The 23,818-nt window shown below is 44.4% G+C and overlaps 1 protein-coding gene across 1 annotated transcript in view; it reads left to right on the forward strand.

Annotated features, from left to right (window-relative positions):
- Window positions 1-23,818, forward strand: part of CMTM8 (CKLF like MARVEL transmembrane domain containing 8) — a 100,005-nt gene extending 76,187 nt beyond the window's left edge. The window contains exons 2-4 of the mRNA XM_080818316.1: window positions 9,533-9,706; window positions 21,393-21,509; window positions 23,375-23,818. Of these exons, the coding sequence (XP_080674442.1) occupies window positions 9,533-9,706; window positions 21,393-21,509; window positions 23,375-23,458 (375 nt within the window). The 3' untranslated portion in view covers window positions 23,459-23,818. The remainder of the gene's footprint in view (window positions 1-9,532; window positions 9,707-21,392; window positions 21,510-23,374) is intronic.

A 23,818-nucleotide genomic window follows, 5' to 3' on the forward strand; every position in this document is an offset into this window, starting at 1 on the left:
TAGAATAAAAAGGATGGTCACTATCATGTGGTAGAAGTTGGCTCTGGAGATTCCAGTTAATGCAACACAAGAAAAACAAGTAATGGAACTATTGGAGAACATCAAAACTGGTTATTGTAGATGGCTCAGCCAGAAAATTCTAGGGAATCAATTGAGATCAGAAGGGCTTATAACAAACATTCTCACCCCCATACCGCCTTACTCCAGGGTTTCCCTCCCCAGAGACTGCCACTTAGGACACCTCTGCCTTTACTCATATCCATAGCTGCAAATAATGTGGGCAGTGCCGTCTTCTGACTCAATGTTATGTGTTAACTAGCAACTATCTGTTACCATCTGCCTTAGATTGGGCCACCATAACAATAGACCATAGACTGGGTAGCATCCAGTATCCAGAATTCCATGATCAAGGTGCTGGTGGGGTTGGTGTCCAGTGAGACTTTTTCTCCTTGGGTTGCAAGACAGCAGCCGTCATCCTGAGTCCTTACATGACTTTTCTTCAATGCATGTGCGGAGGCAGGTGGGGTTGGGGGTGCTTTCTGGTACCTTACAAGCACTGATCCCATCATGAGGACTCTGCCCTCATGACCTCAACTAGACCTAAGTACCTCTTAATGGTCCCCATCTCCAAATACCATCACATTGGGGGTCAGGGCTTCAACATAGGAATTTTGGCGGGGGGACACAATTCAGTCCAGTGTACCACCCCCATTGTTTCCCTTCTCTGTATTATAATTCATTTAAGTCAATGTTTAGTGTTTACTGTTATCTCTGTGCAAATATTATTTAGAATGGAGTGTTGTAGTGAACATCTAACTACAAACAACTCTTGTAGTTTCTTACGTTTTTTACCGAAGTTAATAGTAGTACTGTTGTCTCTATTGCTGTTTCTATTTGCTTAGGGGTTTTTTGGGTAGCTAATTTGTCCCACATTTTTCCTATAATAGCCTCTCAGGAAGGTTTCCCCCAAGGGCAGTCACATCAGATCATCACAATTTAATTTTTATTCTGGATGGTCTCCTGGGGACCTTCCTTCACTTTGGAATTCCCTCTGCCTTTGGGTTGGGCTGAATTTTTTGTTTCCTGGCATCACTTTATTTCTTGTTTCTTACTTTCCTCCCTCATTTTCAGGGAGCTGGTTTCTTAGCTGCCTCACCAGGTTAAAAAGAAAGTAAAGCGACATAAAGCAGGAGGTGATCACATCTGCAATGCCTGTCTTCTTGAGTCACCATCCCAGCCTGGCCTGGGGCGCCTGTCCTGTTTGATTTCCGCTCCTCCTGGGGATTATCCTTACCTCCCTCCTGTGTTAACTCTAAGTCTACAGGTCGGTCTACACCATGTTTCCTTTTTTAGAGTTTGTGCCCTCGTTTTGGTGAGTCATAGCCGACACCGCATGTCTGGGGGAAAAATGTATTCTCCTCTTGTTCTTCATTGATAATTTTTCTGGGTAGTTTCTGGGTTAGGAGTCATTTTCCAATTTGAAAGCAGTTGCCTGTGTCTTCTAATATCCTAATATCCTATTGCTTTTAGTACAGTTCAAAAGCTATTCTTTAAAAAAAAAAAAAAGCTGTTCTTTTTTCTGATGCTATTCAGGTCTATAGGTGACCTGTTTGTTCTTTGGTCGTTTAAAAAATCCTTTCCTTGTACCTGATATCCTGAAATTTCATGATGTACCTTTTCCATTTGTGTCTATTTTCATCCATTGTGCTGGCTTCTCAGGGGAGCTCTTTTATGTACGAATTCATGTCCTTAAATTTTGAGGTTTCTTGAGTTAACTTGTGGTTGATTTCTTTCCCTCCTTTGTCTCCAGTCTCTGTTCCTGGAATGTATCATTCGGATACTTGACTTCCTGAACCTGTCCTCTATTTGTCCTCTTTTCCTGTTTTTTTTTTTTTTCTTCATCTTTTTGTCTTCTTGCCATCTTTTCTAGAAGATTTTTCTCAATTTTATGTCACACTTTCATGGCATTTTTAATTTCTGCTAGCCTATTTATAATTTCAAAAGCAATTTTTCTTCCTGGAGGACTGTTTGTGTCCTTCCTATAACCTGTTTCTGGTTCACTACTGTAATATCTTTTCTCCCTGAGAATACCGATTTTTTTTTTCTCTCCCTCTTCAAAGTGACTTTCTTCCAGTTCATGTTTTGGTCTCAGCTCTCTGCCCCATTATACGGCATTTTTGTCATCATAGATCTGGTAACCTTGGTTGTCTGCCTGCGTTTTGAAAATGCAAAGCTGTTCGGATGCTCTAAGCACATAGATGGGGTTTATCAACTTTGAACTGCATTGTGGATTGGCCAGGCCAGGCTGTATGTCGGTGAATTCCCAAGGTCTTTTCTCTTGTGTGAGTGAAGGCTTGGCTGCCAGTGCCCTAAGAACCCAATGGAGGGGAAATGTTAGGGATTGGAAGGATGGGGAAATCTTCACACTGAAGAGTCATTTCAGTCCTTTCTTCCCCTCCCCTCCCTTCCCTCCCCTTCTTATCTCTGTGCCCAATTTTGGTCTCGAACTCATGACCCCAAGATCAAGAGTCACATGCTCAACTGACCGAGCCAGCCAGGTGTCCCCCACTTTTAAAAATATTTTATTTATTTATTTAACAGAGAGAGACAAAGAGATCACAAGTAGGCAGAGAGGCAGGCAGAGAGAGAGGAGGAAGCAGGCTCCCCGCCCAGCAGAGAGCCCGATGTGGGACTCGATCCCAGGACCCTGAGATCAGGACCTGAGCTGAAGGCAGAGATTTAACCCACGGAGCCACCCAGGTGCCCCCTCCTTTTTAAAGCGATCTAGGACACAGCTACTTTCAAACAGCTTTCTGCAACTCCTCCTTACTTTAGCCATCCCCCCTTCTCTCTCACTCCCTGTTCCGGTCCCAGAGGTGCCTGAGTCTTTTCAGACCTTGCAGCAACCGAGGTTTGGTTCTTTCCTTTCCCCATCAACCAGCTTAGTTAGACCCCAGCTTTCTCACAGTGGCCAAGTCCGTTATCCCTCATCCATGTGTTCCAAGCTGCTAAAACTGTGTTGCTTTTGTCTCCTTTCCTAATCATCCCATTCTCGTGATAATTTTAGAAGGGTTTGGGGAAGGAGCAAAATTAGACTCGTGTGTTCAATTTGACATCTTTATCCAGAAGCCTAAAATACATGCTGAAGCTACCGTGGCTGGCACTGGTACCGCCATCTCACAGATGGGTGGAAGAGAATAAAGATTCCAGAAACTAACCCAATATATGAAAAGTCACCAATACGTGGTAACAGATCAATCGACTAGCTGCTAGAAAAAATAAAATTGGTCTTTCCTTGCCCCATATATAGAATGCAATTCTAGTTGAATTAAAGAGTTAAACCTGTATACAAGCTGTAAGAAAATACAGGAGAATGTCTGCATAATCCTGGGTTGAGGAAGACCTTCCTAAGGTGGGAATAGAAGAAGGCTTAAAGGGGGACCCATTAACTACGGAAAAGGTTAACACTTCTGTAAGACAAAAGACTGTTACAAAACCGTTAAAAAACAAACTTGGGTGGGGAAAATATTGCCACATGTGGCGTTACCATGCCTCTTCTCTAAAGACCTTTACAAATCAGGAAGAAAGTGATTTTTTAAAAACATCAATAAATAAGGAAGGAACTCGAGATGGCTAATAAGCATTTGAATAAGTGCTATAACATCCTCACCACTAATCAGGAAAACGTAAACTAAAAAAGAGCGCAGTACACCAGAGATTCTTTTTTTTTTTAATTTTTTATTAACATATAATATATTATTAGCCCCAGGGGTATAGGTCTGTGAATCACCAAGTTTACACACTTCATAGCAATCACCATAGCACATGCCCTCCCCAATGTCCATCACCCCACCACCCTCTCCCTACCCGCCTCCCCTGGCAACCCTGTACACCAGCAATTCTTTTTTTTTTTTTTTTTAAGATTTTATTTATTTATTTGGCAGACAGAGATCACAAGTAGGCAGAGAGAGAGAGATGAGGAAGCAGGCTCCCCACTGAGCAGAGAGCCCAACGAGGGGCTCGATCGCAGGACCCTGGGACCATGACCCGAGCCGAAGGCAGAGGCTTAACCCACTGAGCCACCCAGGCGCCCCATACACCAGCAATGTGTGTACTGCGCTCTTGTAGACTCTGGACCAGCAGCATTGGCACCACCTGGGACTTGCAGACCTACCGAAAAAACTCAGAGACTGGGACCCAGCCCTCTGTGGTTTCACAAGCCAGGCCAGTGATTCCACGTAACCAAGAGAATGAACCAGTGACATTCAGTGTCATGCTTGAATCACACCATGCTCAGTGAAAGAAACCAAACCACAAGAATACCTACTGTAGGATTCCATGTATATGAAGTTCAAAAACATGCACCACTCAAGTGTTAGGAATCAGGATGATTGTTACCTTTAGAGGAGGGCAGGAGTAACTAGAAGTGAGAATGAAGCTTCCAGGCACTGGTCACGTTCTATTTCTTGGGGTGGATGCTGGTTCTATAGGTTTGTGCAGTTTGTGAAAATTCGATGAGTTATTCATTGTGGATTTGTACATTTTTCTCTATACTGCAATTCAGTGAAGCAGGGCAAGGTTAAACATGAGATCTCTCTCTCTCTCTCTCTCTCTCTTTTTTTTAAGATTTTATTTTTAAGTCCTCTCTATGCCTCAGGTGGGGCTCGAACTCATGACCCCGAGATCAAGAGTCGCATGCTGTACCAACTGAGCCAGCCAGATGCCTCAATGATCTCTTTTTTTTTAAATTGGGTTTTAAATTATTTAAAACATGGGAACTCGGGGTTGAAGGGAAAAGCATGCTTTAGTGTAAGTACAATTAGCACAAGGCTTTGATGAGTAATTTGGCAGTATCTCTAATATTTAAAATAGCCTAGAAATTCTGCCTCTCAGAATCCTTCCTGGACTTCAGGTATATATTATATAAGAATGTTCCCTGGGCATTTTTATACACGCGTAAAGGAGACAACTTCAATTTCTCTCAATCGGGAACTGGTTACATGTATTATAGAAAACTGGGCTACTGTCAAAATTGGTGTAGATCGGTATGTAGTAGCGTGAAAGGAGGTCCCTGTGATATTATTCATGGAGAGAAGCCAGTCACAAGCCCCGTGTACAGCCTGATCCATATTTTCAAGAGAGAAAGAAAAGGATGTTCAGGTGGTAGTTACAGATGCAAGGAAAAGAAGTTAAGAAAGGTAGATTTAGGGGCGCCTGGGTGGCTCAGTGGGTTAAAGCCTCTGCCTTCAGCTCAGGTCATGATCCCAGGGTCCTGGGATCGAGCCCTGCATTGGGCTCTCTGCTCCGTGGAGAGCCTGCTTTCTCCTGCCTCTCTGCCTACTTGTGATCTCTGTCTGTCAAATGAATAAATAAAATCTTTAAAAAAAAAAAAAAAGAAAGGTAGATTTAAAATTTTTGTATTGGTTTCTCTTGAGAATTTATAAGTGGTTGGGGGTCGTTGCTTGTTTGTATATTTTATATATACTTTCTATATTTTTAAATTTTTACCTGCATTGATCACTTTGGGAATTTTTTTTTTTTTTAGTTCTAGCTTTACCATTCAAAAAAGTCTTAGCCTAAAAAAAATTGCTCATCAGTGAAAAAAACGAACAGTATTTTTGTAGTCTAAGCAAATAAAGATTTAGTGTTTGTCTTAAGCAAATAAAGATCTAGAGATCTAGAGTTTGTCTTAAACACACACATGCACAGCCAGCAGGAGATGACTAACATTTTTGTAGAGTGATTTTCGTCGGTATTGGTTATAGTGGTAGACGAAAGGCTCGCTTCTTGTTTCTGTTACCTAGGAAATTCACTTGGGTAGAATTCTTTTCTTAACGGGGGCATTCTTTTAACTGTGTTTGCTGGTGAGGTCATGGGGTCAGGTATTCCTGCTCTTAGAGAGATGACTCAGTTAACAATATTGTCTCTGTGTGTAAAAGATGAGCACTGGTAGCCCGTTAAACAAAGCGTCTCTGGACAGTGGGCCCTGCTTGCTTTAATAATGAAAAACGTCTTTGCATTCAGAGCCAAGAGCTGTTAGCGGAGCCGGTCGACCTGGACACAGGCTCATGCTGGAGACTTTTAAACCCTTGCACTCCCCTGAGGGGACAACCTGACCCTGTTTGCTGTGTTTCTTCACACAGTGATGTTTCCTCTGTGCATCATCAACAAAGGGCTGTTCTGACCTGTTCAGTTTGAATCAGGAACCCTGTGATGTTATTTCAGACCCCACCATGCTGGATTACATCTATTACCAGTCTCACTGATCGGATGAGGATCACATCTCTGTGTGTAGATTACCTGTCAGTTATGATGAATTCAGGCCCGAAACCCCATCAGTGTGAGGCTTAGCACTTTCTGGAATTCTGTCTCATTTTGCACATCTTCACTTTTGATCAATTCTGCTGCCACGAATGGAAGCATAAAAACACGTCTCCATTAAGCATTGCTTTGGAATCATATATAGTATCAAATGGATAAAAGGAACAGGAGCTTTCACCTCTAAAGGGGAAGCAGCAACACTGAGAGTCTGTCTTGAACTCCCCAGCACAGCATCCAAACTGTAGCAGAAAGGTAGTCTCCTTGCGGTGAGCAGTGGGCAGTGTCCCTCGGAAACCTGTCTGCGGGCTTCATGACCTCACAGTAAGCTTCCTTCTGAAAGAGGGGCCTGCACTCTTGTCCCTGCAGTGTCTACTTGTCATCCTTATCTGGAGGTCCTGGCTACCTCAGGCTGGGTCGGTTGAAAACGGAGCTCTGGAGCTGTGGTGTAGATCAGCCCCTTCACCTGTTCTTGTTTCATTGTTCAGGTGAGGACGTGACAGCCCTCTTACACACCGTACATCTTTCCAGAGACTCTGCATGTCTTTCCACTCTGTCCTAATCCACTAAATCTGTTCAGGTCCTGCCCTGGCCACTTCGGAAGTGTGTCTGGAATTCCCTTACTTCCCAATGGTCGCTGCCACCATCTTGGTCTTGAATACGTCATCTTCTCCCACTGGGACTATTGTGACAGTCTGTGAGCTTGTCTCCTCACACATACCCCCTTCCCTTCCACGTGCCTATCCTCCCCAAGCAGCCAGAGTAGTACTGTAGCCAAACTAATGTGCGTTCGCTCCCTGGTGAGACACGGATGGAAACCCCACCAGACGGAGGTCTCGTGCAGCAAATAAGGGGATCACAGGGAATCACTTCCAACGCTGTGACTCCCCAGGCAAGGGTGACAGGGTTCCCTTTATTTAGGGTGAGGATGAATATTTAGTTTTGTCACTGCACGTAGAGGGGAGCATAAGGCTACGTGTGTGTGCCCTAAGGAAAACTGCCTGTACATACATTGTGTGTTATGTAAATGAGGCTGGGGCTCCTCTGTGGAGCTTGTGGGGAGATTTTTTTTTTTTTAAGATTTTTTTATTCTTCTGAGAGAGAGCACACGAGTGAGCATAAGCAGGCTCAGGGGCAAAGGGAGAAGCAGACTCCTCACTGAGCGCAGAGCCCAATGCGGGGCTCGATCCCAGGACCCTGAGATCACGACCTGAGCCGAAGGCAGACGCTTAACTGACTGAGCCACCCAGGTGCCTGGAGATTTAATATTATAATGAGGTAAAGGTATCTGTCAGTCATTCCCTGGGTCACTCTGTGGGCTCTCTGCAGAGGCATGAGTGGGGCTTAAGTTCAAACTGATCTGGGGGTCCTGGGCCACCAGAACTCTGGGTCCAAGCATTCGCTGTTGCTTGAGGGTTAGTTTCAGTTTTCATCACAGGATGTTGTACCCGTTCGGTCTTTTTCGTCAGTTAAGAGATAAGCTAGAAAGCAGAGCTTAAGGAAAAATATGGGACAGAGGTCAGTGTCTACAAGCAGGTGAGCAGTAAAGGTCAGGTCTTGGGGTCTCTGGTGACAGTATTAAAACTTGCTCCAACCTGTCACCACCCTTAGGAGAAGGTACAAAATCCCTAGGCCACCTGGGCCCATATAATCTCACCCTCTCTGACCTCTCAAACATTTTACACCAGTGTCCTAACTTAGTATACTTTCTTATAGGTTCTAGAAGACAGCAAAGCCCTTCCTCCCAGACCTTTGCCCATGCTGTCTTCTTGCTTGTCCGTCTCACTAGCTTTTCCTGGGTCTTCAGGATATTCGGCAGTATGGCCTTCCCTGACACTCCCCATGCCTGCAACAAGGGCGTATCTCTCTATTATACACCCATACCATGCCCTTCATTTTCCTTCATAGCATTTTTCACAATTACAATTATTCAGATATTTCCCCCCACTAGACTTTAAGTTAAGAACCACAGGGTCGGTTCAATGTGTGTCTCACCCATCCTTGGGGCCTGACAGCAGGAAGCTTTGGCAGAGTTTAGTGCTCTCAAAGGTTAAACAAATAAGTGAAAACAATCTTCCTAGATTTGTGATTAAAATTCCTGTAGTATTTTGTTCCGTATGCCACAAAGAAAGCTAAAAGAGAAATGAAATAATTTGGCCTGAGCCTTGACAGCTAGAGCCAGCCCTGGACTCCCGGGGATACGGTTGGGGATACTAACTTTTTCATGACCTAGGAATAAAATCCCTGGAAGGTGCTGGAATGTGAGATGCATCCTTTGTGCTGGCCTTTCTTTGTTCAGGACTAAAGATGCCCACAGTTCAGATCGGTTTCCTTCCCTTGATGAAATCTTCCTTTAGTCAATTGGACATTGATTTGGCTTTGGGCTTGGTCTTATTCATCGGCCATGAAGATTTGGATGGCTTTCCTGGAATAAATGCACAACTTATGTTAAAATGCTGAATGCTGGGGTCTGCACTGGGCCCTTGGGTGTTCTCCTTTCTGAAAACTCTCTCAGGCCACATGTTATTTGCCATCTGCCAGGGGAGGGCAGAGGGGGCAGCGGTGGCAGATGGGGAATCCTCAGACGTTCATCCCTTGAGAGAAGATCAGTTCTGTGGACCACCTCGAGTGGACCTGCAGTCTTGTTCCTTGACAAGCATCAGCCTGTGAGCAGGTGTGTGTAGCTTCTCCCCTCGTAGTGCTTCAGAACTCATTAGTGCCAACATTTAAAAGTCAAGATGATCCTGTACAGACTTGACTTTCTGTGTTTTCTTGAGGGGAAAATAAAGATGACGATCTAGCAAAACTGACCCACAACAGGGGAGCCTGCCTGGTCCAGTCAGTGGAACATGTGACTCTTGATCTTGGGGTCATGAGTTCGAGCCCCACCTTGGGGGCTGGAGTTTACTTAATAAAAGATTGGCCCAGAGCAGTTGACTGGAGCTGAGTAGAGACCACCCCTTAGAATAAACACAGTTTTTCTTGTTTTCTGGTCTCTGTTCAGCCAACCACGTTCATCTCTTGTACCTCCTTGGCATTTGTGGGCACGTGAGTCTGCAACCCCTGTTTTGTATTCGTAAGTCATGTGTGTGTGTGAATATGAACAAAAGCTGTAAATGGCACCCTAACTTTTTTTTTTTCTCTCTCCCTGCTTCCTTCTTTACCTTTCTCTTGTGTCTTCCTTTTCTTTCGAACTGCCTCTGCCATTTTACAGGTTCTGGGACTGCTGGTGTGGACGCTGATTGCTGGAACCGAGTACTTCCGGGTCCCTGCGTTTGGCTGGGTCATGTTTGTAGCTGTATTTTACTGGGTCCTCACCGTCTTCTTCCTCATCATCTACATTACAATGACCTACACCAGGATTCCCCAGGTGCCATGGACAACGGTGGTAAGGAAGCCAGGGGTCGTCTTCTTGTCCACTGCCCACTAGGTAGGGTGGAACTTAGTCCTTCCTAGTCCTTAGTGTTGGAATTCAGGGTTTTTGCTCTGCCAGCAAAGCAGGGGACAAAGCCAGGGAGAACCCAGTGCAGCAGGTGTTTTATACCTGGGTATGAAACTGGCCATGTTGGAACATCCAGGAATTTCTTTCAGTCAAAATAGCAAACCGGTTCTCAGAAGACTGAATGAAGAGAAGTTCAGTTCTTCATTCATTCCCCATAAACACCATCACCTAGAAACAGGCACGTCAGGGCATCAGCCTCAGCAGACCTCACTTCCTTCGAACCCCTCCTGGGGGCATGACCTTAGCCTTTTGCACACAGAGCTCTTTGACGTTGGGAAGCACAGTGTGTGCAGAATTAGGACGAAAAATGAAACTGCTGCTCAAATAAATGGGTGTCTTCATATTTGGAAGCAAGTGCAGTCAAGGGTGATTGGATGCTTGTGTTGGCTTCAGACACCATACTGAGTGTGGGATAAACTAAGTAGAATACATGGTCTGGGAAGATATAGATAAGAAAATGCACCTGTCTTAGTTGGCTACAGCACCGTAACAAAGCACTACAGACTGGGTAGCTTAAGTGACAGAAACTGCTTTCTCACTCCTCTAGAGGATGGAATCAGGTGTCAGTAGAGCTGGTCTCTGGTTAGAGCGCCCTTCCTGAGTTGCAGGTGTCTGCAATCTTGCCGTGGCCTCACATGGAAGAGAAAGAGAGTGTGAGCTCTCTTTCATCTCTTCCCACCTTCCAGATCTCATCGAACCCGAATTACCTCTCAGATGCCACGTCTCCAAATAGCACCATGTTGTCAATTAGAGCTTCTGTGCACCTGGGGGGACACAGACATTCAGTCCATAATATTTGGCCCCTGCCTCCCCCAAATCATGCCCTTCGAATGTACAAAATACATTCATTCCATCTCAACCTCCCCAAAAGTCTTAACTCATTCCAGCATCGACTGAAGTCTAAGATCCAAAGTTTCGCCTAAATGTCATCTAGATCAAGCATGATGAGACTGGAAGTACAGTTCATCCTCAAGCAGAATTCCTCTCCAGCCGCGAGCCTGTGAAACCAGACAAGTTATGTACTTCCAGGATACAGTGGTGGGACAGGCACAGGATAGATGTTCCCATTCCAAAACGAGAAATAGAGAAGAAGGAAGGGGAGGCGAGTCCCAGGCAAGCCCGGAACTTACAAGACAAATTCTATTGGATCTTAAGTCTCCAGAATAAGCCTCTTTGGTTCAGTGCTCTGCCGTCAGGCCTCCTGGGGTAGCATTGTCACCCCTATGCATCTGCTGGGTGACCCTGCCCCTGAGACACAGAACCAAAGAGAGGCAGGCCAACCCTTTGAAACTGAGGAGTAACCAACTTTCCTCTGGGGCCTGATCATCTCTGCATGAGCCTCTCGGTGATTCATTCTTTTTTCTGGAAGACTGGCACATATTCATAGCCAAATGGCTCTTTGATTCTATCGTATAGATCCCAAGAAGTTGGCAGCACTCCTTTATTTTGTCCCATCTCCACCCTTTTCATTCAGATGACAGCGTTTCACAGGTATAATCCCTTACCTGTTCCTGGCTTCTGCTGACACATGATTAGATCTGTGGTTTGCATCCATGATCTCTTTATCGAATGGTTGTTTGGCCACACCTGTACTGTTCTCTTTGGAGCAAGCTCTTTCTTTCTTTTAGTAGGTTTTTAAAAAATTTATTTGAGAGAGAGAGAGTTGGGGGGAAGAATGGAGGGAGAGGAGGAGAGAGAGTCCCAAGCAGACTCCATGCTGAGTGTGCACAGCCCAACACGGGGCTCGATCCCAAGACCCCAAGATCACAACCTGAGTTGAAACCAAGAGTTGGATGCTCAACCAATTGTGCCACCCAGCACCCCAAGCTTTCTTTTTTTTTTTTCAGTATGGATAGGCTGAGAACTTTCCAAACCTTCAAGTTCTACTTCTTTTTTTTTTTTTTTCAAGTTCTACTTCTTTTTGCTTAACAGTTTCTTCTTTAATTCATCTCTCTCCTTGTGCATTTTACTATAAACAGGAGGAACACTTTGCTTTAAAAATCTCCTCATTTAAATATCCAGTTTTTGGGACTCCTCTGTGGCTCAGTCATTTAAGCATCTGCCTTCAGCTCTGGTCATGATCCCAGGGTCCTGGGATCAAGTCTTGCATCCACTCCTTGCTCAGCAGGGAGCCTGCTTCTCCCTCTGTCTGCTGCTTCCCCTTCTTGTGCTCTCTCTCTCCTTGACAAATAGATAAAGTCTTAATCAGCTTCAACATCCATAGCTCTGGTATGTTCTTCAAAATTCTGCAGCTTTTACTCATTATCCAGTTCCAAAGCCAATTTTATATTTTTAGATCTTTGTTATAGCAACACCCCACTCTTGGTTCCAAAATCTCTCTACTCCACTCTCAGTATAAATTCTGTATTAGAGTTCTCTAGAGAAGCACAGGCTTTAGGTTGTGTGTGTGTATAAAGAGATTTATTAGAAGGAATTGGTTCACATGATTGTGGAAACTGAGAAGTCCCAAGATCTGCTGTCCACAAGCCAGAGACCCAAGAACGCTGATGGTATAGTTCCCGGCTGAGTCCAAAGGCCTGAGAACTAGGGAACCTGATGCTCTAAGTTCTAGTCCGAAAGCCACCAGGCTTGAGACTGAAGAAGACCTGATGTTTCAATTCAAGCCCAAAGGCAGGAAAAGACTGATGTCCCAGTTCAAGGCAGTCTGGCAGGAGCACTTCCCTCTTACTCAGCCTTCTTGTTCAATTCAGTTCTTTAACTGATTTGATGAGGCCCACCCACATTAGAGAGGGCAGTCTGCTTTACTCACTCTGTAGATTCAAATGTTAGTCTCACCCAGAAACCCTCACAGATAGACCCAGAATAAGGTTTGACCAAATATCTGTGCACCTGTGGCCCAGTCAGGTTAACATATGAGATCAACCCATCATGGTACCCTGTAGAAAGTGTGACGGAAGTTACCATCTTAGCTGGGACAGCTGGGGACTTTTCCAGGAGGAGCCAACATTTAGTGTCATCTTAAAGACTGACCATGCACATCCTAAGGGGAACTCACAGAGATGAAAGGTGAGGTCTCCCTTGCCTTGGAGCATTTGCAATCTTGTTGGGGAATTTGAAGTAGCTGCATGATTTAAGAAACAAAAGAACCCCATTTAGTGCCACACGTGTCTGTATGAAACAGACCTCTAGAGTGATACTCTCTTTTTGTTTGTTTTCAACCAACATATCAGAAAAATATCCAGTTCCCAATAACTGGTTGATAAACCAGATTTGAAGCATACCGTATTTGTGGGTTGTAGACAGAAGTGAACTTGGCAGGCCTTTCCCACGGCGCCATCACTGCTCAAAATGTACCTGGCTTTGTTCTTCCTGGGAATCTGCCTTCAGAGCTAAGTTAACCCACAAGAAAGCAGGTCTCATTCGATTTCACAAAACACAGTGACTGCCTCTTGATGGTTTCCCCAAATACAAAAGGGAGGATTCTCCACTATGATTCTCAGGAACGTGGTTCTGAAAGTAAAACCAGTCATGCCCGGAGCCACCTGGGGCAGCACACACAGCCATGCTGGATTTGGGGTCTTGCCTCCCTGGGTGGGCACTGGGAGGAAAGACTCATTTGGATGTGGGGAATCAAAAAAGGGGAGCACCTCGAAGTAACAGTCACATGGGAATCCCAGGTGAGAGCATACAGCCCAGGGGGGCGAGGGAATGTAAGGAATGCTATCATGGAGAAAGAGGGGTCTTAAAAGGGTGTCTTGAGCAAAGTGCTTGTGAACTTAGAAGAAGAGAACTTGGAGACTGTCCTAGGAGAGGAAGTGGGTAAATGCTCAGGAATGAGCGGTACCTTTCATTCCACTCCTGCTGAGTCTCAATTCCCAGGGATGTTATCTGGATCAGGGCTTGGCAAACTTCCTCTATACAGGACCAGACAGTAAGTATTTTCTCTTTGGGGGGCTATACAATCTCTGTCATGACTACTCAGCTCTGCTTGCACCATGAGATCAGCTGTAGACAATTTGCAAATGAATGAACATGATAGTCTTTCCAGTAAAACTTTATTCCCGCAAACTGGCTGTGGGCCAGATTTGGCCTATGCCCGTAGTTTGCTGGCTTCTGCTCCATATTATCTCTGGTCTCTCTCTTCTCTAAGCCAAAAGTACTTCCACTGACTTTTACATTAAAAATTTTAAATTTCAGAATATTTTTAAAAGTTTATTTTGTCTTAATTTATTTTTCATTAATTTATTATTTTATATTTTTAAAATATTTAAAATATTTTAATACATTAAAATTTTTAAAAATTAAAGATTTATTTACTTACTTTAGAGAGAGAGAGAGAACAGGGGAAGGGGCAGAGGCAGAGGGAGAGAGAGAGAATCCCCAGCAGATTCCCCACTAAGAATGGAGCCCTACGTGGGGCTTCATCCCAAGACCTTGAGATCATGACCTGAGCCGAAATCAAGAGTCAGCTGCTTAACCATCTGAGCTACCCAGTGGCTTAAAATTTAAAATGCAAATTTTAAATTCAAATCAAAATTTGAAATTTAAAAATAAAGTTTTAAATGAAAATTTAAATTTTAATTATTTAAATTTAAAATAAAAATTTTAATTAATTTTAAATTTTAAATTATTTAAATTTAAAATAAAAATTGAAAAAAATTATAATTTTAATATTAAAAATATTTAAAAATTAGAAGACTGTTCTAACTCGGTAGGGCATGACACATTTTTTCCCCCTAAGCAATAACAAGATTGGATTTGCTCATAAATTTGTCATTTGGGAGGAGCTCAACAGGACAGTCTAGCTCTGCTTCTCTCATCAGCTGGGATGGGTTGAAGGTGGCTGGAGGCTGGAATCATCACATGTCTAGCAGCTGATACCGCTCTGGCCAGGGCCAGAGTACCTACACGTGGCTTCTCTGTGAGCCTGCTTGGATGGTCCACAGCCCAGTGGCTTGGCATATATATATATACACACACATATATATGTGTATATATATTTATATAATTATATAATTAATTATATATTTATATATTCTAAATATATAATTTATGTATAAATTTGTATACAAATATATAATTTATATAAATTATATTTAATTATAAATTATATATAATTATATAATTATTATGTAAATATATAATTTTTAAAGTTTTAATTCTTTTTTTTTAAGATTTTATTTATTTATTTGACAGAGATCACAAGTAGGCAGAGAGAGAGGAGGAAGCAGGCTGAGCAGAGATCCCGATGTGGGGCTCGATCCCAGGACCCTGGGATCATGACCTGAGCCAAAGGCAGAGGCTTTAACCCACTGAGCCACCCAGGTGCCCCTAAAGTTTTTAATTCTTTATTTACATTCAGATTAATTAACATGTACCATATTATTAGTTTCAGGGAGAGAATTTAGTGATTCATCATTTGCCTCTAACACCCAGTGCTCATTCCATCAAGTGGAACATGAGGCTCTTAATCTTGGGTCTGTAAGTTTGAGCCCCATGTTTGGTGAAGAGATCATTTAAAAAAATTTTTTAAAAATTGAAGTATTGCTTTTTTTTTTAAGATTTTATTTATGTATTTGAGAGAAAGAATGAGAGTGAGCATGAGAGGTGGCAGGTCAGAGGGAGAAGCAGACACCTCCCCACCTCTCCACCCCCCCACCCCCCCACCCCCACTGAGCAGGGAGCCCGATTTGAGACTTAATCCCGGGACTCCAGGATCATGACCAGAGCCGAAGGCAGTTGCTCAACCAGCTGAGCCACCCAGGCACCCTGAAATATTGGTATTTTTTTTTTAATTAACAATGCTCCCTTCTGGCACTTCCTAGTTTTAAAATGCTTTGATTTGCTTGATCAGAATTCATCATCATGAAGTGTGTCCCCCTTTTATAAATAAGAAAATTGAGATTTAGAGCCTCATGGCTTCTCCCAGATGCACACACAGCTGGGGTCCGTCTCTCTCGACTTCCATCCAGCATTTTTTCTGATCTTGTTCCACTCCAGGCACGCCTCTGCCTGAGTAATATATAAGAACCCAACCAGCAGTCAGGAGACCAGGACTTGTAGACCCGTTAGAGTTGTTTAATCCTTCATCTCATCACTCGTCAGCCTCCACCTACAGGTTGCACACTCACATGTGTGCAAAGACCAGACAGGTCATGCAAGTGAGTGTAAATTCAGTGAGTGCTGAATTCTCACCACCCAGAAACAATTTGGGGGCCTCTTAACCAACTGGGGAATATTTTTCGCTTCCCAGAGAAATAAATTGCAAACGGGCTCTCAGAATTGTTAGATCTGTTTATTTCCCTCCCTGAGGCAATCCAGAAATCTGGGCTTTTGTGTGAACTTTTTCACTTTTAAAATATTTATAGCCAAATTTTAAAAACTTCTTTTATTGCCGGCAGATGCTACGGGTCAGACATGTCTGACTTCGGGTTGGGGGGGGGGGTTCTATTTCCTGCTCTGAGAAGCCCCTTTGTGACCTCTCAGAGCATTCGCGAGTGAGTTGAGCCATGTTAACTGGATATCCTGAGTGGGGTCTGGGGAAAGTTTTCACGTGTAACAATGGAGGTCTCGGATCTTTTGTTACTTACGCCCAGCAGGAGCTATTGTAGAAACAGACTGGTTTGGATGCTTGCTAGCCCTTACTGTATGTCCCACACTAACTGAAGCCTGACAGGGGTCAGGCGGACCAGGACTCTGTGGAGGCAGCCGATAGGCTTCTGGTGCCAGACTGAGCCTTCTAGAATCTCGCTGCTCAAAGTGTACTCCCTGGACCAGTAGCATCACATGGAAACTTACTGGAAATCTTTGGCCCTGCCCCAGACCGACTGAATCAGAAGCTCTATGGAGGGTCTGGCAATCTCTATTATAAGCTTTCCAGATAATTCTTAGGCACCTAATGTGTAGAAAACACAGGTTTACATATAATATGGGTCCACACCCCTTCCCTGGAACCTTTAGGCCAGATACGTTTGCAATCACGATTTTTCTTTTTCAAATTTTGCATTTATTACATAAGTTGACTCCTCCCCCTGAGTCTGGGGGCAACACTGTAATCAGACATGTTAATGTTTCTGCAAAATACATGCATTTTCTTGCTAAAAGGAATGATAAAGACTGCATTGCTCCCATGTCCATGCTAGGCAGTTTTCGCTGTCAAATGACTTTGGGATTTACTTTTGGTTTTTCGGAGCATTTGGGGAATATCTAAGATTTCAGAGAAGGGATCAGTAGACCAGGTTTTAGTCCCCTGGGAGCTTGGTTGGAAGCCCCCCCCAAGGGACACTACGAAAAACGGAGTCTGGTAGTTTTGCCATATAGCTCTTTGCTTGACAAGGCATGAGCTTTGCACTGGACTTGGCTTGACAATAGGCATTTTCCTTAACACATCCAAAGAGAATACAGGTGCACATTTACTGTCTCCTTCCTTAACATGGAGCAGGAACCACAGCAGGTTCCTGAGAGCACCTCTGAGCTCCTGGGCAGTATCATCTACCCGGAGAGGCTGCGATGTGCTTTCTGACAAATCTGATCTGAGCTCAAATTTCAAGGCAGAACAAAACACTTTGTCCTCAGAGCACTGAGCACCAGGACCTCCACAAAAGCTTTTTCTGAGGATTTGTCCTCTGCAGCTCACCCCTGTTGGCTTAACTGCAAGCACTCTGAGCCACAGGGGTCACAGGGCAGAGGGTGGTGGGCGTGGCCTCCTGCTGTGGGCAACAGCAGCCACCATTGGGAAATCCCTACTGAGTGCCAGAGGTCATGTTAGTTCCTTCATATCTTAAAGGTTTCACCTCCCACTAACTGCAAAGAGGGAACGGATTATTTCTGTTTGGCGGGTAAAGAAACTGAGACCCCAGAGGATTTTGGTAGGAATGGGATGCAGGTCCCGGGAGGCCAACCACAGTTGTCAGCCCTGGAGTCTGCTTGGCTCCCAGGGGACACAAGTGCCTTGGTTCTAGTCTTCAGGAATTTGCTCGATGAACCCGCCTCCCCTCTACTGGGAAGGGATGAAGCATTCTTGGCAGTTAGGTTTGGTCAGTGGCAGATCCCAATAACACAGTGTGGAGGGTCAACAAGGGGCTAGCTGTTTGAGAGTTTTTATCTATGGGTGACTTTATGTGGGGGGGAAAGGACATTTTATACCAAAGAGGGATCAAATTTCAGAAAAGAATAGCCTCCCTCCACCTTCTCCAAAAAGGGAATAGTTGGAAACCTTTTTTTTTTAATTTTTTTATTCATATATAATTATTATTAGCCCCAGGGGTACAGGTCTGTGAATCGTCAGGGTTACACACTTCACAGCACTCACCATAGCACATACCCTCTCCAGTGTTCACAACCCAACCGCCCTCTCCCTCCCCCCCTACCCTCAGCAACCCTCAGTTTGTTTTGTGAGATTAAGAGTCTCTTATGGTTTGTCTCCCTCCAGATCCCATCTTGTTTCATTTTTTCCTTCCCTCCCCGCCAAATCCCCCACGTTGCCTCTTAAATTTCTCATATCAGGGAGATCATATGATAATTGTCTTTCTCTGATTGACTTATTTCACTCAGCATAATACCTTCTAGTTCCATCCACGTCTTTGCAAATGGCAAGATTTCATTTCTTTTGATGGCTGCATAGTATTCCATTGTATATCTATACCACATCTTCTTTATCCATTCATCTGTTGATGGACATCTAGGTTCTTTCCATAGTTTGGCTATCGTGGACATTACTGCTATAAATATTCGGGGGCATGTGCCCCTTCAGATCACTACATTTGTATCTTTAGGGTAAATACCCAGTAGTGTGATTGCTGGGTTGTAGGGTAGCTCTATTTTCAACTTTGTGAGGAACCTCCATGCTGTTTTCCAGAGCGGCTGCACCAGCTTGCATTCCCACCAACAGTGTAGGAGGGTTCCCCTTTCTCCGCATCCTCGCCAGCATCTGTCAGTTGGAAACCTTTTGTAAGGCACTGTATTTGTTCAATGACCCCTGGGGCCCAGGGATGCGAGAACTGACATTTGAGTTGGAGGAGCTCAATGGTCGTTCAGCTGGAACAGTCTCCGACTCGGGTCCTGTTGCTCTGGAGCAGTACACCCTTGTGTTTCCGAGACGCTCGGGGCTGTTCCAGAGCCTGCTGAAGCTCCGCCTTGCCCTCCTCCCCCCCTGTAGACACACAGATGTCTTTCCAACCTCTGTAACAATCTCAGATCCAGGTTCTTTGCCCTTCTTTTTTCTTTCCTCTCTCCACCTATTTTCACTAGTTTCCCACACCTGGCGTTCCCCCAGACATACTTACTTTGGGAGTCCTAGAAAGATGGGGGGAGCCAGTAGGTTTGGCTCTGAGGTAGCCGAACAGAGGCTGTGAGAACCCGTTGGGACCCTTTGGGGTGGTGTGAGGGGGAAGGAAACCCTTCCCCACTTCTCTCCAAGGGAAATAGAATTTCTTGTTTCCTTGGGAAAATCGATTGGGCCGCACTTAGTGCAGAGTCATGTCCCCACTCCCTGTGCAGCCCAGCAGCAGCGGGAACAAGGCCCTGAGCCTGTGTCAGGGCGGTCCTGGCCAGGCTGGCCTCTCAGGAGTTCTCTCACTCATGTCTCCCCTCATATGGGGACTGGACAGGCAGGCGTGCCCCCAAATCCATGTTTAAAGACGTTCCTCACAGCAGTGTTTATAATCCTGGGAAAACTAGGAACATCAAATGCCCATCAACAGGTGAAAAGTTCAATTCTGAGGTGTTCATGTCATGACAAGAATTGAGGTCCCTGTGTTTGTACTGACGTGTAAAATTGTCCCTGGTATCTTTCTCAATGAAGAAAAAAAATCCCAATGAAACATAGAAACCCCACTGAGTTTCCTGACTATGTGGCTCTGTTTGTGTAAGAGTGAGTGTTTGTGTAGACCTCAGAGGAAAGGGTTGAGGCGAAAGTAGACTGACTTTCTACTCCAGATTATTCTGTCCAGACGGGATTTTGTTTGGTTACCATAAACATGCATTACTTTTAAATTTTTTTTCTTATGCATTTTAATGTTTCAAATGTACTACATGGCTAATTTATTAAATGAATAAGCTTAACCGCTACCCATAAAAGGCTGCAAAACGGAAACTAAAGTCTCACACCCCTCAGAGGTAACGACATCGAACTGTTTCAGCATTTAAGAAAACAAAAAAAAAGGAAGTCCTTTACTTGGCAAATAATAAATGTGCAAAACTCTAGAGGTAATGTGCAATTTAAAAAAGAAAAAAAAAACAAAACACTAGAGTTTTAAAAAAATACACAGATGTGTTCCTGGATCAAGAAAACCCCACAACCAGCAAACATAATGAATCATCCAGGGAAACCAGGGCTTCCTGGGGACTGTTTTTGTTTTTTTTTTTAAAAGACTTCTTTATTAGGGAGAGAGAGTGAGGGGGAGGGACTGAGGGAGAGGAGATGGAGAGAGAGAATCTAAAGCAGACTCCCTGCTTAGTGGGGAGCCCAGTGCAGGGCTTGATCCTAGATACCTAAGATGACCTGAGTGGAAATCAAGAGTCGGACACTTAACCAGCTGAGCCACCCAGGCGCCCCAGGGGGCATGTCTCTCATGGCAGGTGAGCTTCATGGGCAGCCTGAATCCTGGGACTGACCCTTATCATAAAGGTTAATCTCCTTAACCCAGAACAATGTCAGTAAAGTGTGGAGGTAGTCAGAGGGATACACAGCCCACCTCAGAATGTGAGGACCTGCCTCTTGAAAATTCTATGTGCCTTTCTTTCTTCTAGGAGAAAAAGATACTGCTTCCCCCTTACCCCTACCCATTCCTGTCTCTCTGAATTACTGAGGGAGAGCTGTTAGACCCTAGGTGGCCTACCTCTGAGAGCCATCCTCTTCCTACCTGTAAAAAGCATTGGTTTTCTGCCTCGGTTTTGCCCCATCCCATCCCCATTTCTCCCCCTTGTTCTACAGACAGGATCAAGTTTTGCACATTTCACAGTATGATTTCCTGAAGTTTAGCTATAACCAAAAACCAAATATCTACTTGGATTTACATCTCTCTCTTTTCTAAGAATAGGAAAAAATTAGATGACGCCAAGGGTGAGATTAGTTCCCAAGGGCTCTATTAATATGTATTATGTTCTCTTCATTTTTAAGAAGTTGCTGCTAGGATTGCTGCTTAGCCTGAGCGGAATAGAAGATCAGCTGGGGCTGCTTTGGGAAGAGCTGTGTCCCAGCTCTGGGTCCGGGACAGGTGCCGAAGTGCCATGGCAGCTGGGGCCACCATCCTCATGGGGGGGCCCCCAGCTGCCGGCCTTCCTCAGCCAGTAGGTTGCCAAGGCTGAAATCTGGATGAAGCAAGGATCGAGAGCAAATTGAAAGAGAGAGAGGTGGCCGAAGGGACAAGCAAGGCAGCCTGGGGGTCTTGGGGGCAGGTGAGAGGTGTCTGGGTGTGCGGTGTATAAGCTGGTGGGAAGCCTCCTCCGCCTGGAGGCACAGATAGATAAGCTGCTTCTCAGATCCCTCATCCCTGCCCCCTCCAAGTGTCCAGATGCACCTCTTACCACACCTGGCATGCAGTTCTTGAGCAATCCAGAGGTGCCAGACCTTCCATGCTCCCTGACCTCTCCACCTCCCTGTCTCCCCCAGGGTCTGTGCTTTAATGGCAGTGCCTTCGTCTTATACCTCTCGGCAGCTGTGGTGGACGCATCTTCTGTCTCCCCCGAGAGGGACAGCCACAATTTCAACAGCTGGGCAGCCTCATCGGTGAGTGACCAAGCCCTTTCACCTGCCCTGCCCCCCTCCCATGTGGTCAGGGTCACAGTCTCCTCCTCCCAGAGAGGCTGGGGATCCAGAAGGAGGACCACGCCATCTGTGGGGGCAGGAAAGCCTCACCTGCACTTCTAACACTCTGGCAATTAGCTCGTTGGTTGGAAAGGTGCAAAAATTACTGGGGCCTTCTGATGGCCTGAAGTGAGCAGGGGCTAAAAGACCCAGCTTGAGTGAAAGTCAAATAGCTGGAACAAGATAAGTGTTTGAGGAAGAAAAAATATTTGAGACAGTCTGAGAATAATTCTACTGACTACAGTTCAAGTGGGAAGACAGTTGCAAAAAAAAAAAAAAATGAGCACACTATGATTTTATTTTTACTTAAGAAGTGGAGATGTTGGGGCGCCTGGGTGGCTCAGTGGGTTAAAGCCTCTGCCTCCGGCTCTGGTCATGATCCCAGAGTCCTGGGATCGAGCCCCGCGTCGGGCTCTCTGCTCAGTGGGGAGCCTGATTTCCCCTCTCTCTCTGCCTGCCTCTGCCTACTTGTGATCTCTCTCTCTGTCAAATAAATTAAAAAAAAAAAAAAAAAAAAAAAGAAGTGGAGATGTTGAGGCGCCTGGGTGGCTCAGTGGGTTAAAGCCTCTGCCTTCGGCTCGGGTCATGATCCCAGGGTCCTGGGATTGGCCCCGAGTCACGCTCTCTGCTCAGCAGGGATCCTGCTTCCCCCTCTCTCTATGCCTGCCTCTCTGCCTACTTGTGATCTCTCTCTGACAAATAAATAAATAAAATCTTAAAAAAAAATTTAAAAAAAATGAGTTTTAGAAGTTTCTCTAAGATTGGCCTTAAAATATTCCATTCCCAAAAGAAGTAATTGGTGGGGATGGGGTTGGGGGGATGGAGGTTAGACAGGAATACCCAAATGATCATGTTAAAACTGATTAATGATATACAGCCGTTCATTATAGTCTTCTTCTTTTTTTTTTTTTTTAAGTGGGCTCCATGCCCATTGTGGAGCCCAACATGGGTCTTGAACTCATGACCCGGAGCTGAGATCAAGAGCTGGATGCTAGATCAATCAACTGAGCCACCCAGGAAACCCGCCTCCCCTGTTTCTTATATTCTTATATTTATATTTGAAAATCTCTATTTAACGGTAGAGAGCATGGTGCATGTGGTTCAGTCAGTTAAGTGTCTGACTCTTGATCTCAGCTCAGGTGTTGACCTCAGGGTCTGGTGAGTTCAGTCCTGCATTGAGCTCCATGCTGAGAATGGAGCCTACTTAAAAAAAAAAAAAAAATTAAATCACAAGCTTTAACAGCACTGGGCTCCAGCTATCATGCAGCAAGAACCAGCCAGAACTGCGCGATGGAGGCCCCTTTCCAAAGGGCCTGCATTTTCCCTGCTCACCGTTCATACCCTGCAGATTCATCGCTTCCTCCCACACTCTCGACTCCTTTATTTAACTGACCCTATAGCAATCTGAGGTTAAGCCCTGATCTAAAACTGTCTGTACTAAATTAGGAATACATGTGTTTTTCTCAGATACACACCACTATGTTCACCCCGAAGTGAACACCCTGTGGTTATTTGAGCAAAACTACAAGCTTTCCAGATATATTTCCAAAAAAAAAAAAAGAAAGAAAGAAAGAAAAGAAAATCCCCAAAACAAAAAACCCCGAAACAACCAACATAGCAGGGATCATTTCAGAAGGAAGGTAATTGAACCAATAAAGCAATTTTAGATGAGAAAGCCTGGAGTCAAGGGATGCTATAAGTGCCTGATTCAATGGAGGTGAAATGATAACTTCTGCTAATTAGAATGTGCCCTAAGCCCTCTTTCTGTTATGCTCTGTTTTCTCCAGTTCTTCGCCTTTTTGGTCACCATCTGCTATGCTGGAAACACATATTTCAGTTTTATAGCTTGGAGATCCAGGACCATACAGTGATTTGCCATTTTGAGAATTTTAAAAGAAAAGAAAAAACAAGAAGAATCTCACTGTAAAAAACAACAACAACAACAAACTGTAGGTATAATGTATATTTCCAGAGAATTGTATTTAACTCATGTTTTTATATACTTAGTTAAATTTGCTCACAGTGGTTTGTTACAATTAAACTGGATACTTACTTGCAAATTGTTATAGCATATAATGAACTCTTAAATATCTTGTTGATGTCTTCCCGGACCTTATTTTCTTAGACAATGTATAAATAGGTAAATTGCTGATGTTAAGACTGTGTCGAGTTTGTAAACTTACCTTTTAAAATGCCAGATTCTTTTCTGAATTAAATGTTTCAAAATCTGA

This window comes from Martes martes (genome assembly GCF_963455335.1).
Source record: "Martes martes genome assembly, chromosome: 1".
NCBI lineage: Eukaryota > Metazoa > Chordata > Mammalia > Carnivora > Mustelidae > Martes > Martes martes.